This window comes from Cryptotermes secundus, unplaced genomic scaffold (assembly GCF_002891405.2).
Source record: "Cryptotermes secundus unplaced genomic scaffold, Csec_1.0 scaffold298, whole genome shotgun sequence".
NCBI lineage: Eukaryota > Metazoa > Arthropoda > Insecta > Blattodea > Kalotermitidae > Cryptotermes > Cryptotermes secundus.
Genome location: NW_019741976.1, coordinates 1,959,196 through 1,978,315, shown reverse-complemented (window position 1 = coordinate 1,978,315; position 19,120 = coordinate 1,959,196). Strand labels below are relative to the sequence as shown.

Here is a 19,120-nt window from a genome sequence, read left to right as displayed (position 1 = left end):
CCATCTCCCCTGGCTTTATTATAATAACTTCACTTCAAAGATCACAGAATAATAAAGCTGAAAGGTACTGTCTTCTGGGATATAAAGTTGTGTAGTAGAACTACAGGATGTTACAGCATAAGCGACAGTACTCTTCCATGTAACCACTGTGAAAACCTATCTGAGTACAAGCCACTACAGCAACATTCACAGGAAGGTTGTATCTGGACATGAACTGGTCTAGGTAGATTGAGCCTGATAAGACTTTACACTGGGAACTCCAATACAAGCCTACAATATGATTTTTGGGCCACAACTAGGGCTATCACCTGAACAGATATATATATATATATATTAATATATTGAAATCTCACAAAATCAAAAAATATTGTGCATGAAGGTATAAACAACTTAATTAGAAAATATTTAATTCTAAAAACGCTTTTCAGACAAACTGTCTGTAAGTAATTTTATGAAACATCTCTTTGTTTTTACCACAAACAAATAAACAAAAATAAAAATGACATTCATATATAATTATTATAATAAGTCTACGATGTCTATTTAAAACTTCATCTCCCTGCAGCATCCTGTTACACTGTTTATTCTAACTTTATGTTCTTACTCCTATCTGCCTCTGTGGAACATATTAGTATTCACACTTCAACGTCTTCTGCTCTTCTCATTACACACCATTACATCACTGTTCTGTTTTTTATTTTGATGTGAAATGCTTCTAAAATATTTAAAAGATTTGGTCAACAAGCTACCAGGCAACAGCTATAAAAACATGGTCCAACACACAACAAAAGATAAGGCTGTGTTTTCTATGTCATCAGCGCTGAGCAGCAGTGGAACAACAGGGTTATGCAACCTGCTTCTATGCAATGGCTCTGTAAACACACTTCCACATAAGTGGTGATATCATCAACAATAGAGATGGTACTTTCTGTGGGGTCTGTGCAGAGAGCTTATAAGAGAAGTGAATGCAGTGACAGAGTTAGTTAGTTAGTTCAAAAGCAGTTACGAGTCAGTCATACGCTTGAGGAGTGAGTCCAGAAGAATTTTTAACTTTGAGGTTCCAGAGAGATTGAAGATGAAACAGCAGGAAGACTTCATAGTGATTTGAAGTGCTTATTACTGTGTTGAGATCCGCTGCTAGGTGATGACTAGTTGAAATTGAGAATCCCAGTGTATGTGCAATGACAAACCAGAAAGTGTGTAAATCAGCGTAGCGCTGTAATAATGGTAATTAAGAGAACCTGTAACCGAAGTGCCAATAAATCCAATCATCCGAACTAGGACCTATTATTTTCATCACGCCTAACCCCTTACACATGACAATATTTTATTTCATGTTACATTAAAATGAAATGCAGAAGAGCATGACAACAGAGAAGCAGGTTCCTTTAATCCAACATCTTATACACTAGGTCGAAACATGTGGTGTTGCGTAACGAGAAGAGTAGGAGATGAAGCGTGAATATCAATATATCAACAAAGCTGCACAAAGACAACCAGGAGTAAAAACATGAAGTTCATCCTTCCAAGCATATAACTGAATAATCATTATAAAAACTAAATGTGAATTAACTTTAATTATGAGTGTCACCTTACATATCCAAAAATAAAGTAATTAATCAAATAAATATTCATGTCCTTGATACATGCTGTGTACATTATTTATGTAAAATTAACTGTTTCTGATAAAAATCATAAATATGTTTCAGAATAAAGATGTCGGATTCTTAATTCTTTTACAGTCGTGTGTCAACTGCTGATGCTAAACGGCACTCAGTGAGGCATGATGAGATGATTATGAAAGGTGATTACATAAGGATGTGGGAGGAAGCACACACTATCATAATCAATGTTAGAACAGAATTAAGTTGGCTGGCAATGATCTAATCTCAGACAGAACTGACTAAAAGAACGTGGAACAATCAAAATATATGTGATTCTTCTAAAAAGTATTTTACACTATGTTATGTTACATGTAATGAAAGTCTAAAATGAACAGTAGCATTTATTATTAGAAATTCACATTGCTTCTCTTGCCAATAAAATCTTCCAGCAGACAGCCTGGATAAATAAGTTATGATGTTAAAGTCAGATAACATGAATGATGGCACTTCTATATGCCCATTGGGAAATATGCACCAGTCAGGAGCCAGGTATTACATGGCATGCAACAGCATAATTCTTTGGCATTCCTCCTAAAAGAAATGCACTGACCACAGGATTAGTCCATGCTGTTCAGGCTGCAAACAAAACAATCTGAGGTACTATGTTAGTAAGTTACATTTCCAAGGTTAAACAAATGAAATGTGCTAACAGAAGAAGCTACAATATTAAGCGCAGTGGCAGTACCATGCAGGAGGCGTGAACCACCATTGCGCCGTGGATCCCAGGTGCACATCTGAGCGAAAGCTGAAAGAAATGGAAAACAAAGACCCCTTTACCACTACTCATATTATAACTAGAGGCATATCAATGGGTCATCGAGAACCGTGAACAAATTTGCAAAAGATGTTTAATGCTGCTATATCTATTTCATTTAGAATAAAATAAAAGCATTATAAAAGAATAAAGAATCTTATAAGTAAAACTTGGTCTGAAATTAATATAGTAATAAAAAACTGAACATACGTATATATACTACATATCTAATTCGTGCTTTCAGGTCTCCCACCACATGTTTAAGACAATCAGCTACAAGTGCATGTTAAAACAGTGAACTGCAACCAAAAGACAGAACTATGATAAAAAAAGAACCATGGCATGCATATGCACACAGACCTACCTTGCTTGCACTCTGACCTAACGTTGCTTTCTAGGGTGTCCATCTGGATCTGAATACGTTTGTATTCACGCTCTGCCTGGGTGGACTTGCGTCGGTACACCACCAGCACAACAACAAACAAGAGCACAAGCAGGAATGTCCCAGCAGCAATTCCTGCAATTGCTTCAGGAGGGAATGAATAAGGTTTGATGACTTCATAGCGTAAGTATCCAATGGGAAAGCGGAGACTTCGACCCACACGGACTACAACCAAGGGCAAACTAGTGTCTGTTTTTATTCCAATTTCATCTGTACCAGAAGGCTGGACTTCAGGTGGAGTACACACTAACTGAGTCATAGCCAGAGATGTCACATTGCAAGGACGAGTTCCAATTGTCACATTTACATCAGATTCGTCACTTGCAAGGTTCAAGTTCTCACCCTGAAAAAAAATTGGCTGTCTATAATGAATGCCTTCACCGTCTATCTACTAGAATGTAATGGTAAAATTAGTTTCTGAATTCAAATGTAGCATGAACAAACTGCTGCCTCATTATACAGCAGCATAACATTCCACACTTCAGTTACAACAGACCCCCTTTCCAAAACACGATTTCAGAAATGATACAGGTCAAGCAAAGAAGAATCACGAACATATCTTAATTAACTGCATTAGATTTTTGTTAAAGATATGGCATAAATAATTCCAGTATATGTAATAAAGCAGTAATCATTATGCTGCAACCACACAATATAAATGACGCACTACGAACGTACAGTATCTTGACTCCCCTGATCATCTCTTTTCAACTCACTGCAAGTTTCCAGCATATGGCAACAACTATATGGGACAGTCAAATAAAAACGGGTCACCATTCATAACTCACATGGAGCACAAGTTGGTAACACTGGAATTTTGCTCACAATACGAACATCTGGTGGGGACTTGGGAAAGCACAGTGACGAACCCTTGCACACTAGTCATTTGTTTATTGTGCTGGAAGTAAGGTTAGCGCTACGTGTGGTCATCCAACATCAGTAATGGAGGTGGGTAAAGAAGAACAGCGAAGTGTAGTGCGCTTTTTGACTGCTGAAGGAGTAGGAGGACGAGAAATTCATCGTCGCACGTCTGCTGTTTACAGCAAACACAGCATGTCACGTTCGTGCGCACTGGCGCGGCATAAGAGATTCCGAGAGGGACAGTATCACTGCAAGATTATGCTCGCCAAGGACACGCTCATTGTGTCATCGCTCCTGATGTTATTGCTGTGTTGGATGGTCATATCCGGGAAAAACTGATGGATCACTTTGGAAGGAATTAGTCTTTTGATGGGATAAGTCACGATTCCGCACACACCATTGTGACAAAACACCTGCTGTACTGCAAAATCTGGGCATAGTGGCTTCCACATCAATTCAGGGAAAAACAGAAGACACTGAGAACGGCTGCATCACTGGGTCACTTGCAACGATACCATGATCAAGAGTATGCTTTTCTGTCCTGTATTGCCATTGGGGATGAAACTTGGTACCACAATTTTGAATCCGAGAGCAAACAACGGAGCCAACAGTAGAAACATGTGAATTCTCCCCCACCGAAGAAATTCAAAGCCATACACACAAGTTCTGGTAAAGTGATGATGATGACCTCCTTCGACTGCAAGGGCCCTCTGCTTGTCGAATTTCTCGAGCATGGGGCCACAATCAGTGCATAGCGCTATAAGACTCTTTGTATAAACTGAGACATGCCATAAAGTCAAAATGCCCTGGAATGCTATTGAACAGCATTATCCTTCTCATGATAATGTGCGCCCCCCACTGCCAACTCTGAGGAATACACTTTCAACATCCCCCACCCCCCTACAGCCCAGATTACTCCCCATGTGATTTTCACATTTTTGGAGACCTGAAGAGAGACATTTGTGGACATTGGTTTGCATCAGATGAAGACGTGTGTGACTGGGTAAAGATGTGGTTCTGTAGACAGCCCACAAGCTTTTTGAAGGATGGGATTGACCATCTTATCTCCCAGTGGGATAAATGTATTAACAGTTTTGGAGATTACTTTTGAGGTAAGAAATGTTCTTTAAGATGTTTTGGCTTCTGACCCATTTTCATTTGACTGCCCCTCATAATTTTCTTCAATCTTCTAGATGGCTCGACGTCTACGTAACTGCTTCTATCAGCAGGTAAAGTCTCATTCAGTGACATGGACATATCAAAATACATGTATTTCATGTTATGATTTGTACAATCATATTACATAACGTGTATAGCCATGACCCCGCAATATGCATCACAGTAAGGGAGCGCTGTATTAAAGATATATGTGATGCAATCAAAAAGTTCCCGAAATTTGAATTTTGCGTGCGAATGGTTATGAGTACATCGAAATACTGCTAGGTGTCTCCCCACACACCCTTCTTGAATCTATGTGACAAGAGGCGTCGAGTTGAGTGGTTGGGTTTATTGTTGGTGAACATATTTCCATTGTTGTGTTTCTGTGAGTTTGCGGTTTTGCAATGGCTGACCTGAGAGAGTAGCATGCCTGCATAAAGTTTTGTTTAAAACATGGAAGAACCGCTGCAGAAACGCAGCAAACGTTGAAGCAAGGTTTTTGTGAAAACAGTTTAAGCCAGACACAAACTTACAACTGGTGTAAGCGTTTCAAGAACAGCTGAACATCGACTGATGATGACGATTGTTCGTGACGGCTGTCAATTGGCACCACACCAGAAAATGTAGCGAAAGTTAGGGATCTGATTCTGCAAGATCGTAGACTGACCATTCAAGACCTCTGTACCACCTTGGGACTAAGTTAGGTACATGTCAAAGAATTTTGTGCCATGACTGCTGCAAAATGAACAGAAGCAGCATCGCTTGGAAGTCTACAAGTAACTTCAACAACAGCTTCAAGAGGATCTAAACTTTCTTTTGAAGGTTGTCATTGGTGACAAAAGTTGGGTTTATGGCTACGACCCTGAAAGTAAGCGGCAATCATCGCAACAGAAGAGCCCTTCTTCACCTTGGCCAAAAAAAGCTTGACAAGTCAAGAGCAACATTAAGTAGATGATCTGCTTTTTTATATATTGACGGCATTGTTCATAAGGAGTTTGTCCCTCCTGGTCAGATAGTCAATAAAGAGTTCTATCACGATGTTCTAAGTCGTTTGAGGGGGGACATGAGGAGAAAACGTCCAGAGAAGGGGCACATGAATGAATGGGTACTCCACCATGACAACGCACGACTGCATACGGCTTACATTTTGCAGGAAGTTTTGGCTAAAAACAAGATGGCAGTTGTTCCCCACCCACCATACTCGCCAGACTTAGCTCCATGCGACTTCTTTTTCTTCCCCAAGATGAAAATTAAGTTGAAGGGGCGAAGAGTTGATATAGTTGAGGAAATTCAAGCAGNAAGTGTAGTGCGCTTTTTGACTGCTGAAGGAGTAGGAGGACGAGAAATTCATCGTCGCACGTCTGCTGTTTACAGCAAACACAGCATGTCACGTTCGTGCGCACTGGCGCGGCATAAGAGATTCCGAGAGGGACAGTATCACTGCAAGATTATGCTCGCCAAGGACACGCTCATTGTGTCATCGCTCCTGATGTTATTGCTGTGTTGGATGGTCATATCCGGGAAAAACTGATGGATCACTTTGGAAGGAATTAGTCTTTTGATGGGATAAGTCACGATTCCGCACACACCATTGTGACAAAACACCTGCTGTACTGCAAAATCTGGGCATAGTGGCTTCCACATCAATTCAGGGAAAAACAGAAGACACTGAGAACGGCTGCATCACTGGGTCACTTGCAACGATACCATGATCAAGAGTATGCTTTTCTGTCCTGTATTGCCATTGGGGATGAAACTTGGTACCACAATTTTGAATCCGAGAGCAAACAACGGAGCCAACAGTAGAAACATGTGAATTCTCCCCCACCGAAGAAATTCAAAGCCATACACACAAGTTCTGGTAAAGTGATGATGATGACCTCCTTCGACTGCAAGGGCCCTCTGCTTGTCGAATTTCTCGAGCATGGGGCCACAATCAGTGCATAGCGCTATAAGACTCTTTGTATAAACTGAGACATGCCATAAAGTCAAAATGCCCTGGAATGCTATTGAACAGCATTATCCTTCTCATGATAATGTGCGCCCCCCACTGCCAACTCTGAGGAATACACTTTCAACATCCCCCACCCCCCTACAGCCCAGATTACTCCCCATGTGATTTTCACATTTTTGGAGACCTGAAGAGAGACATTTGTGGACATTGGTTTGCATCAGANAAGACGTGTGTGGCTGGGTAAAGATGTGGTTCCGTAGACAGCCCACAAGCTTTTTGAAGGATGGGATTGACCATCTTATCTCCCAGTGGGATAAATGTATTAACAGTTTTGGAGATTACTTTTGAGGTAAGAAATGTTCTTTAAGATGTTTTGGCTTCTGACCCATTTTCATTTGACTGCCCCTCATAATTTTCTTCAATCTTCTAGATGGCTCGACGTCTACGTAACTGCTTCTATCAGCAGGTAAAGTCTCATTCAGTGACATGGACATATCAAAATACATGTATTTCATGTTATGATTTGTACAATCATATTACATAACGTGTATAGCCATGACCCCGCAATATGCATCACAGTAAGGGAGCGCTGTATTAAAGATATATGTGATGCAATCAAAAAGTTCCCGAAATTTGAATTTTGCGTGCGAATGGTTATGAGTACATCGAAATACTGCTAGGTGTCTCCCCACACACCCTTCTTGAATCTATGTGACAAGAGGCGTCGAGTTGAGTGGTTGGGTTTATTGTTGGTGAACATATTTCCATTGTTGTGTTTCTGTGAGTTTGCGGTTTTGCAATGGCTGACCTGAGAGAGTAGCATGCCTGCATAAAGTTTTGTTTAAAACATGGAAGAACCGCTGCAGAAACGCAGCAAACGTTGAAGCAAGGTTTTTGTGAAAACAGTTTAAGCCAGACACAAACTTACAACTGGTGTAAGCGTTTCAAGAACAGCTGAACATCGACTGATGATGACGATTGTTCGTGACGGCTGTCAATTGGCACCACACCAGAAAATGTAGCGAAAGTTAGGGATCTGATTCTGCAAGATCGTAGACTGACCATTCAAGACCTCTGTACCACCTTGGGACTAAGTTAGGTACATGTCAAAGAATTTTGTGCCATGACTGCTGCAAAATGAACAGAAGCAGCATCGCTTGGAAGTCTACAAGTAACTTCAACAACAGCTTCAAGAGGATCTAAACTTTCTTTTGAAGGTTGTCATTGGTGACAAAAGTTGGGTTTATGGCTACGACCCTGAAAGTAAGCGGCAATCATCGCAACAGAAGAGCCCTTCTTCACCTTGGCCAAAAAAAGCTTGACAAGTCAAGAGCAACATTAAGTAGATGATCTGCTTTTTTATATATTGACGGCATTGTTCATAAGGAGTTTGTCCCTCCTGGTCAGATAGTCAATAAAGAGTTCTATCACGATGTTCTAAGTCGTTTGAGGGGGGACATGAGGAGAAAACGTCCAGAGAAGGGGCACATGAATGAATGGGTACTCCACCATGACAACGCACGACTGCATACGGCTTACATTTTGCAGGAAGTTTTGGCTAAAAACAAGATGGCAGTTGTTCCCCACCCACCATACTCGCCAGACTTAGCTCCATGCGACTTCTTTTTCTTCCCCAAGATGAAAATTAAGTTGAAGGGGTGAAGAGTTGATATAGTTGAGGAAATTCAAGCAGAAACGCAGACGGTACTAAACACCCTAACAAAGAAAGACTTCCAGGATGCATTTCAAAAGTGGCAGAAATGCTGGGATCGGTGTATGCGCTCCCAAGGGGACTACTTTGAAGGTGATGGTCCAGAATAAGGTCCAGGTAAGACGTGACAGTTTTTATAAATACATTTCAGGAACTTTTGGATTGCACCATGTATTAATTATAATACTGCAACCACTGGCATACTTAAGACTCCACAACCTTCAATCTTCAATCCTAAGCCTACTGAAACTGGTATGATGATTCAAACATAGAGATCCACTGTCCTACACAGGCCATTGTGTCTTGTTGCATTTGCTAACTTCATGTGTATATAGAATATCCCTAACTTAATTTAATAAATATCAACACACACATTTTCTCTGATTTGTACACCCTTTAAAACTGAGCAAGACTATGGGTATAAGTTATAGACTACAATATTTTTCAGCAAATAACACAGTTATCATATTTCATATTATCATAAAAAATTCTTATAATATTTATCGTATTCTTCGTCGACACAATACCATTTCCAGCAGATGGTGCTGCTATTAAAAAAGACATGTTTCAGCATATCTGTGCCATCTTTAGGTCCTTTTTTAGTTACAGTTAATGTATAATACACTTGTGTGAATTTATATGTAAGCTGAGTGAATCGACAAGTGATAGAACATGCCAGGGTATGATACATTAACTGTAACTACAACAAGACATGAAGATGGTGCACACGTGATGAAACATGCTATCTTAGACAATAACCTCATCTGCTGGAAACAGTGTTGTGCTGACAATGAATAAAATATATATTAATCTATGACAATTTACATAACAGGATGCAATGAAATATGAGTATAACAAATTTTAACACATACCTCAATAACTAATGTGTCTCCCTTGTACAATTTGATCTGGTTTGGGAACTGGAAAAATTTAGGATCATCAACATACACTAGTTCTGATCTCATGGTATGAAAGTGCTTCTCGAGATCTTTCACAGTTTCCACATTGTCCATAATAAAACCAATGCGGAGTCGTAGATGCACATCCCTGTATTTCTGTGTTGAATGTCGTTTTCGTCGGCGCATTTCCCTGAACTTGCTATTAACTGGTGGTGACGGGCATTCCATCTGATTACTATTCAGGACAGAGCATACCTGTAACATAAATGTATCATACTTGTAACAGTACCATTACATTCTGACTTAATTTGAATGTATTTATGAGGCTAAGTCAATAAGTAAGTTACAAATGGATATAGAACTTAAACAAATAAGAGTACTTATTTGAAAAATGCTTTTATTTCTCAACATAATCTCCCTCTACATTGAGGAACTTGTCCCATCATTTCACAAGCCCCTGAAAACCAGCAGCATAAAACTCTTGGAGCTGCCATCAGAACCAGGAGGTGACTTCCCTTTCGTCGTCGTCGTCATTGGCACGACAGCCCTTTGTGAGCCCTGGCCTTCCTCAGGATTGCTCGCCATTCTTCTCCATTCGATGCTACATTCCTCCAGTTCTTCACACCTAAAATTCTTATGTCCTGCCACACACATTCTTCCCATCTTAACCTTGGTCTTCCTACTCTTTATAGCTATCTAGTTGTTAAAGTAGCAATTTTTGTGCTCCGGCTCTGTAAAGAGATAATACATTCCAAGATCCAATTCTCAAATCCTTTAAATATTTTCCAGGTCATCTTGAATAGGTCCGCCCGGCTACTCTTTCCTCGGATTTCTGAACAATTTAGTTTTTACGGTGTGAGGTTGTTAGCCTCACGCCCAACGCCCAACGCCCAACCCCCAACCTGGAGGACCAGGGTATCCCTCTCTGTCTGGCTCCTACCCCTTCACCTGTCTGGTATGGGTTGCCCTACCAGTAGCTACGCTACTGCCAGCATAGCTCTCAGGGTTTTCTACAGCTTCATCATCAGAAAAATGTTCAGCCGAAAGATGATGTATACTAGAGCTGAACAAATGGAAGTTGCTTGGAGCAAGACTCATCACCTGTGACAATTCGAGCTAGCATATAGTGTCCTTCATCGTGGTAGCGATTGAGATGCTGTAATGTCAGACCCATTCTTTGCATTTTGTGTTGTGGGGTCAGCATGCGCGGCACCCATCGTGCACACACTTGGTGAAAACCTAACCTGTCATGCGACTCCCATTTGTTCGGCCCTCTTAAACATCATCTTTCGGCTGAACATTTTCCCGATGATAAAGCTGTAGAAATGGAAGTCACTGACTGGTTCCAACAGCAGCCCAAACAATTTTATGCTGGTGGTTTTTGGGGGCTTGTGAAACGATGGGACAAATGCCTCAATGTACAGGAAGATTATGTTGAGAAATAAAAGCATTTTTCAAATTAGTACTCTTATTTGTTCATGTTCTATATCCATTTGTAACTTACTTATTGACTTACCTATGTAATAACCCCCATATGGAAATCAATCGTTTTCAACAGGCACAGGTTAAATGACATCTAGCACTAAGTTCTATTATTTTCTTTTTATTCATTAAGCAATTAACATCTTTTTTTACAAACACTGGTTCTCGTTCAGGAAACATCCACAAAATAAGGAAAGTTGTTCCTCCTTGATTTCATCTCCCCTTTACAATAACGACATTTAACAGTATAAGTGTCCTGCCGGTTCCTTTCTTCAAAACTATTAACTTTACGGGGAATGTTAAGTCAGACATACATCAACACCATCAAACAACACTTCTGACATAAGCAGTTTGTGCCTGTCTTTCCTGCATCTATATGCTGACCTCTATAATTGATACGAGGGTTGGAACTTTCATAGTAGCAACACTGCTGTAGAGATGCCATGCAACGAAACCAAATAATGTCGCTTATACCACATGTTAGTTACATACCTACCTTACCTCAGAGCAAATGGACTCTCTCTTCCCACATCACACACATGCACAGTGACGAGAAGAACAGAGCCTCGTGTTAGCTGGAGGTCTAATGTAGTGTTGTCACGATGTTTTTGAAACAAGAACAATGGAGTTGGATAAAGACTGAATGTGCCAGAGACTGTACAGCATAACAGGGTCATCAAGGTCTTCAAGAGGCTGCATTGCTTTACAGAACAGTGGCAAGGTGGGGAAAAGCCTTCAACGAGGGACTCCAAAATGTGGCAGACATGTGTCGGCCAGGTTGTCCTAGTGTCAGTGAAGAAGTGTATGCTTTTTCTGCGTTACTGAAGAGTGATCAACATTATACAATTCGTGAGCTGGCCCAAAACAGGATTAGTGCATACGACTGTGCTTCACATTCTGAAGGAATACCTGGGCATGAGAAAAATTGCATCATGATGGGTTCCACATGATTTGACAGAAATGCAGAAATGGCTACGATACGACGCTGCTCGTAACCACTTGGAGCGCTATGAGCGTGAATGAGAGGCTTTCTTACGCCGTATCATTGCGCTGGATGAGACATGGGCCAAATCGTATGAGCCACAAATGAAACACCAATCAAACGAATCGCGTCATTACAGGTCACCACGAAAATCAAAAGTTCATCAGAACCCCAGCAATGTGAAAGTTATGGCGATTCTCGTGTACGACTGTGACGGTGTTATCCTAATGCATATCGTTCCCGAACAGCAGACCGTCAATGTGCAGTATTAATGTTCATTTTTGGAACACAACCTGTGACCAGCTTTGAAAAACAAGCGGCGACACTTTCTGCAGAACCCACCCATCATTTTGCAGGACAATGCTCGGCCGCATACAGCGCAAGCTGTGGCTGATTTGTTCAATCGATGGGGCTGGGAAGTGCTGTACCATCCACCATACTCCCCGGACTTAAGCCCTCGTGATTTCGACTTGATTCCTAAGATGAAGGAACCACTTCATGCCATTCGCTTCAGAACTGTTCCAGAGATTCTTCAGGCAGTAGTCCGCTCCATTTTAACTATGAACACAACAGGTGCTGCTAAAGGTATCCTACAACTTCCACATCGCTGGCAACAGGTTGTACACAATGCTGGTGACTACACTGAAGGATAGTAAAACTTTGAAACATGCATCTATTTTGTATCAGTTGTAAATAAATAGTTGCCACTATTAAAGTTCCAACCTTCGTATGTTTCTTAAATCACATTTTAGCTTTCTTAATACTGAACACACATGACTTTATCATTTAAAACTCTTTTCTTCTATTTTCTACCACAATCAGCAGTACTCAGAAATTTTCAAGCACAGAGCACTTCACTTATTTTAACTTACAGTGGTTTATTTTATACCAAAGGAGGCATGTCAGTCTCAGCTCTCTCTATATACTACATTCATTACAGAAACATAATGATTGCAGGGGTCCTGTTGTTTTCGAGCAAAATGAAATATTTCAAGCCCACTGCTACATACAGAAATGAAATTACTCACATTGTTTACATATAGAATGATAGGCAGAGGCAATGTGAATCACAGTGCACCCAAAATGACAGAGTCAACTGTGCTCTTTTCTTGACATGGTTCTAAATACATCCAAATGGAAGACCAGTGTAAAAGTGAGGAGGATGAGGAGGAGGAGGGGAGGGGGGAGCAGGTGGTGATGGTGATGACAGCATTTAAAACTCATGACAATAATTATTCTAAAAGTAAAGACAGATCATCACAGAAAACATATATGAGGCAAAATTTAAAATGGTAATATTAAGTATAGAGTGTAGCACATACAGAGGAAAAAGAGATGAAATATGAAAATGACAAAAGGTTAATGGAGAGGTGGGAAAGTTGACAGCAGCTTTACAAATTTAAGGACTGAAATCACAAACTACTCCCCTCCTTCCAAGAAGTCTCATGACTGAAGTTCAAACATCAGCAACAAAAGAACTTAGGGAGCTAATACACTGGAAGGAACTGATATGAATATTGATTCTGAAACTTGTTACAGTGCTTTAGGAAGTGAATCACTGGATACATAATACTTGAGAGGAACATACTGTGTCACGACAGGCTTTGGAATCTTTGAATCACAAAAATCTTGCAGGGGCATTCAAGTGATAGAGAGCATCTTGTTAAAACATGTATCTACAGTAATGAATATGCATACAGCAGTTGGGGGAACTACTGAAGGCAGTGTTTCTAGCTGGTCTGCAATTAGCCACTGTAAAGAAGCATGCTAGTGTCAGCGTGATGGAAAACGACAGGGAGAGTCTGTGAGAAGACAGCCCACAATCCTTGATCTGTGATGACGGAGCCAGCAAGGAACCAAGCAAGAGTGGTATGATGTAGCAGATGGTGAAATGACAGTGAATACTTGTGAGCATTGTAATCATTTGTGGACAAAGTGTTAATCAACCAATCATTTACAGTGCAAGCTATTTCTGAATTGTGAATGCATAGATTTTCTTACCGTTTTATTTATAGGATTAGGCTCTTCATCAATAAAGACTACCATTTCAGGTTTCAGTATGGTGTCCAAATTAGTGCCATGGACAGTAATCATTCGGCCCCCTGAAGCAAAACTAATTAATGGCTTAATCTCTCTTATTGTAGGATCACTGGTATAGTTGAAAGGACTGCCTTCTAGTGTCCTGTTGGCGCCATCAATGGTAAGGGTTAGCCGGTTGATTTGGCGGGGACCATTAGATCGTGACGTGATGCAAGTGATGCGACTGCTGGAAGCTTGTGTGGAGTTCACTTGACACGGTAAGTCATCTAGGAATGCAGAAATGGTACTGCCAATATTCAGATACTGCCCTGTAATGGCCAGCTGAGTGCCTCCACTCTGGGGCCCCATGGATGGGAACACACCCTCCAGCACGACATCCTACAGTAACACAAACACTGTTCAGTTAAATGTGAAGGCATTCACAAAGTGTTACTACATGATGTGCAATCATAAAAATACAAAATCTGCCTCTACTTATTATAAATTTCAAATTATGAAATCTCTGATGAATGAAATTTCTTATGATATGTGGAATCAATACACTCAATATGGACTGTAACAGCAACTTTATTTGAATGACTGATTCTGAGATTAATATATGAAGCTGGCAGGTTATACGGCATTGAGTGACCCGGGGAATAAAATAGTACGTAGGCAAAAATGTGCAAGCAGACAACCATAACTTTTAAGAAGGTACTGCCCAAGCACTTGCCTGAACATCATGAGAAAAACCATGAACACCTCTCAGAACCATACCAACCTACTTTGCTCTTTACTTCAAGGCAAGAATTAAAAGTAAATATGTTATCAAAACAATGGATGTACACATTTCCAGAAGCATGCACACAAAGAAGTGAACATATTATCATAATATATTCTCTAATAATTGAGGAATCATATGTTATACAATTCAAACAATGTCTAAAAAATGTGAAGCTGGAGTACACTAGTAAGTCTGAAATTTCATAAAATGCTTAAAATTAGCTAAGCACCAAGTAAGTTATAATTTAAAGAACAGTACCAGTAAGTGTGAACAAAAAACAAAAACATTTGTACACCTTCCAGGTAAGAAACTGAGGTTAATAGCTAACTGCACCACACATTTGACTACCATGCATTACTGCATAAGCCTCACTGTTTTCAAACAAGCTATGTGATTCCACCAACCCAAGTCTGGTCTGGTTTGCTGGATAAGTTCAATCTGAGACTATGAATACAGTGAAATGCACTGTTTCAGAACAAATTCACTACAGTCCCAGTTATCTGATATCCAAGCTGTGAAATTCTAATGCAACCAGCAAAACTTTCAAAGAAAACTTACCATCAGGATTACTGAGTCTTTGGACTTTGTCAATTGTCCAATTTATAAAGATCAAAGAATAAAACCGTGATGTGCATGTGTTCACCCAACACATGATAGTTCACCCAGCCCTCACTAGAAGTTCTTCTCATCACCCTCCCTCATGTAGATGCCATTAATTGTACATTAGAGGCTAGCTGAATTTGTTACCACGTTACAACATCCGAATTCTTTCACCCATCAATCTGCTGTCACCTATGGTTATAAATGTATAGGCTTGTCTACTAGACTGTACTGTACTGGATTCCTGCAAGAGACTTGCTCATGCAACCAGCAACCCCATGTGCTGATAACCAGAAGTTTACTGTACACTGCAGCTCCTCAGTCCTCTGATTCACAAGTCTGTACTAAAGACCTTGATTCTAACGACACTGCAGAATATGTTAAACAAGAAACACTAGTAGTCAACACTGGGGCTCTGTTTTAATAGTCTCTGTTACAGAAGCATTGGAATCCTTGAGAATACTGTGGCTCTACTAAAGATTTTAAAATCAGAAAATGTACTTCACAGCAACTAATCTATCACCAAATTACAATTTTGTGATAGATAGATCAGCATATTATAGAATACAGAAAATAATTTAACAAACTAAGTACTAGATATTTTTCTCTAAGAAAGCACCATCATTTAAATTTTTTTCCATCAAATTTCACTAACACACAATTCCAAGAGACAGTTACACATTACACCAGTCCACCAAATGTAGTTCACTCTGCAGAAACGTGACATCTACAAGAGACAGGTACCTGACTGAATTTGAGAACATGAGAAATATTATGACTGGCACTCAACATGCAACCAACCACACATGTCTGGGACAATCCTGTGAGTTCAGTCTGTGTAACACTATTTACTGAAAGACCTTCTCCCACCTTACCTTGTAAGTGAAGTGCACAGCAGACTCAGTAGTCCCAGCTTCATTGCCAACAAACACTGGGGCCACAGTCTCTCCATCTGATCTGCCAGTACGACACACAATCCTTACAGATACTTCATACTGTATCAGTTCACAAGGTGTGTGGCCTATGCTGATTTTTCCTCTGACATCATCTTCTTTCAGACCCAGGTTGCTGCCTTCAATAGTGACCAGTGTACCGCCTTCAACAGGACCACTGAGTGGTTTGATCTGAAAGTAGATGCTAGTGGTTCAGGAGAATGATTAATTAATTTTAAATTTATTTTGATCTACTAGCTCATAATCAGTTAAGGCAAATGGGCTTATACATCCACCCCCCAATATGCCTTCATGGTGTAGTACTTAACTAGTTAAGCACTACACCATGAAGGCCCATAAGGACCGAAACATGTAAGGGAGATAAGTTTTAATGTAGTAAAAACTTATATGTCACACTGGATGGAGTGGTTTGTAATTATAATTGTTAGTGTGACAGACCAGAATGAAACAAATCAAATTCACAGGGACAACTTTACTTTCTTACTTACACATTCTCTAGCTTAAAAATGTAAAATGTGGCTTGGTTGCATACTACAGCATACTACATACTATATGCATACTACATATAATGTGTCCCGCTTTATGGCAAATTTAACAATCTCCTGCCTCCCCCCCGCCACAAAAATATGATTCGAGAACCTTAGAAAATATTTATTTTTTTAAATATGTAGTTATATTTATCAGGGATTAAGGAGAGGATCAGTAACTGATGTGAAGCTTACCATGTCAATGCGGGGTTTAGGGCATTCGCTCACTGGTGTGTGAAGACAACTTTCACTGAAGCTGCATGTGTTGGCACACCAAGTACACTGGTACTTTGCATTACGAGTTACACACAAAGAACAGTCGGGATGTTCCCGATGAGATCCCAAGATATCACATTTGTACAGCACAACATTAATTGTGTCCACATGGTGATTTCGATTCCAAACAATTGTCACACTGGCCTGGTATTCCCCAGTATTTGCTTCATATGAATACTGCAAAAAAAGCATACAACTCGTTTACATTCTTTGTAGTAAGTGCAGCAGCAGCAGCTTAATGCTAAATGCCCACAGATACTTCATGCCTTGCCATCTATATTAGTGACAAACCAAAGATGATACCTAAAGACAACATAACTGATGATCACAATCATCATGATTACAGACAATTCAGCATAGCACAGCGGAAATATATGTGGGTATATGATGGAATCCGATGAAGAAATCTAAACAAGCAATTCAAACATAACATGATTCTGGTCTTTCTCCTGATTTCTGTTTCAGGATGTGTAAACTGAAGCAGCTCTTTAACATCCTACAGTTGCCATGTTGATGTTTTCAACATGTAACATTTGTAATATTTAGAAGTTTCTCTCTTCATGGATATCTTAGAGTGGTTAAGGAACATATTCCTTTCACACAGTCAAATTACATTATTTTAACAGTGTATGAATTAGTGCTGTACTGGGCAATTCTAAGTGCCACCTTAGCTGAAGGGCTAAATAACTTAACCATAAGTTACAGAAATGAATGAAAACATGTTTCATGTTATCTGTAGTTCTAATACATTAATCTGTTACTGATAAATCTGATTTTAGCAAATATGATGCTCTTCTCTCAGACTCATACTTCAGACACCAAAACACCTTCCACTATTTCTTAATGAGACTCTTAACTAGAATATGTGAAAGTACAGACAGTGGTAACATTTAACTGTTCACTGGTATAGACAGCAATTCACTTAAATTTGTACTGAGTAAGAAACAAACTAAACTTGCAAGAATGGAACAGAAATATTACTGGAGAGAACACTTACTGTTGTCTTATCACAGACAATATATGGATTATCCACTCGTGCTGGAACCATCATTTTAGCACCTTCAATGTTAACAATACACTGGAAGCCTGTGTGTCCCACTTGTGGATGAGGCAAGTTTTCAACTTCCAAAACTATTTCTTTTGGCACATTGTTTGGTAATAAAATATCCTCCGCTGGCCGACGGAACCTAGGGCAGTAGTTGGCACCATGTGTCATAAGGTGGGCAGGATTCTGTAAGCACATAAAAATTCAAACACTTTTAATAAATACTGCCAAATACATAAACATAATCTCAGCAGTCCATATCATCTTTCTCCCAATCACACTCCGCAAAGAAAAAATAACACAGAAACATGAATAAGTTTCACAGACTGAGTAGACAATTTGACTTATTCCTGGCCATGCCACATCTCAGCATGTGGGTGTGGTTTAACGCAAATGTATATGTATGTATGTATGTATGTACGTATGTATATGTTTGACCCATGTTACAGTGCAGCTGGGTGATGGTCATCTGAAAAGGTCCTGCTGGTTATATTTGAAAGCTCTGTGATGAATAAAGCATGCAACTCTTTCTCAAAAATACTGCAACCTGCAATGAGAATTATCATATTTTCTATTTACTTCAATCTGATCGCCTGTGACACCAGGTCAAAATACAAAAAAATTATAACCAGAACATGAGTGGTAACTGATGTACTGCATAAACTGCAACAAGTGGAGGATTACATGTCTGATGAGAAAAATTACTCTCTTGGGGTTAAAGGCATCTTTTGCCCAATTGAAACGTAAATAATAAACTAAATATATATATATATTTAAATTGTCTGTTAGTTCACTGAAGGAGGATGTGACAATGGACATATACACAGTAACTGTAGGAGAACACAGCTTGAATAAATACATTTCAATAGGCGGATTCCCTCACGAGCTAGGAATGCTGAGGTGCAAGTCTGAATCTCATCATTTCACCTAACAACAGTTTCTGAATCCTTTTTTGGAGCAGATGGAACAATCACCTTATGCAAAGGCATACAATTCAAACCCCTTACTT

General features: G+C 39.7%; 1 protein-coding gene across 9 annotated transcripts in view; it reads right to left on the bottom strand.

Moving 5' to 3' along the window:
- The window catches only part of LOC111872852 (plexin-B), a 620,835-nt gene that overhangs the window by 23,019 nt on the left and 578,696 nt on the right, over positions 1-19,120 (bottom strand). For 5 of the 9 annotated variants that reach the window (XM_023867057.2, XM_023867062.2, XM_023867060.2 and 2 more), the window contains exons 8-14: positions 18,064-18,297; positions 16,986-17,243; positions 16,186-16,434; positions 13,909-14,325; positions 9,417-9,698; positions 2,783-3,203; positions 2,350-2,409 (exon numbers count right to left, since the gene is read on the bottom strand). In XM_023867057.2, the coding sequence (XP_023722825.1) occupies positions 2,350-2,409; positions 2,783-3,203; positions 9,417-9,698; positions 13,909-14,325; positions 16,186-16,434; positions 16,986-17,243; positions 18,064-18,297 (1,921 nt within the window). The remainder of the gene's footprint in view (positions 1-2,349; positions 2,410-2,782; positions 3,204-9,416; positions 9,699-13,908; positions 14,326-16,185; positions 16,435-16,985; positions 17,244-18,063; positions 18,298-19,120) is intronic. The other 4 variants (XM_023867061.2, XM_023867063.2, XM_023867066.2 and 1 more) reach the window with 1 other exon arrangement.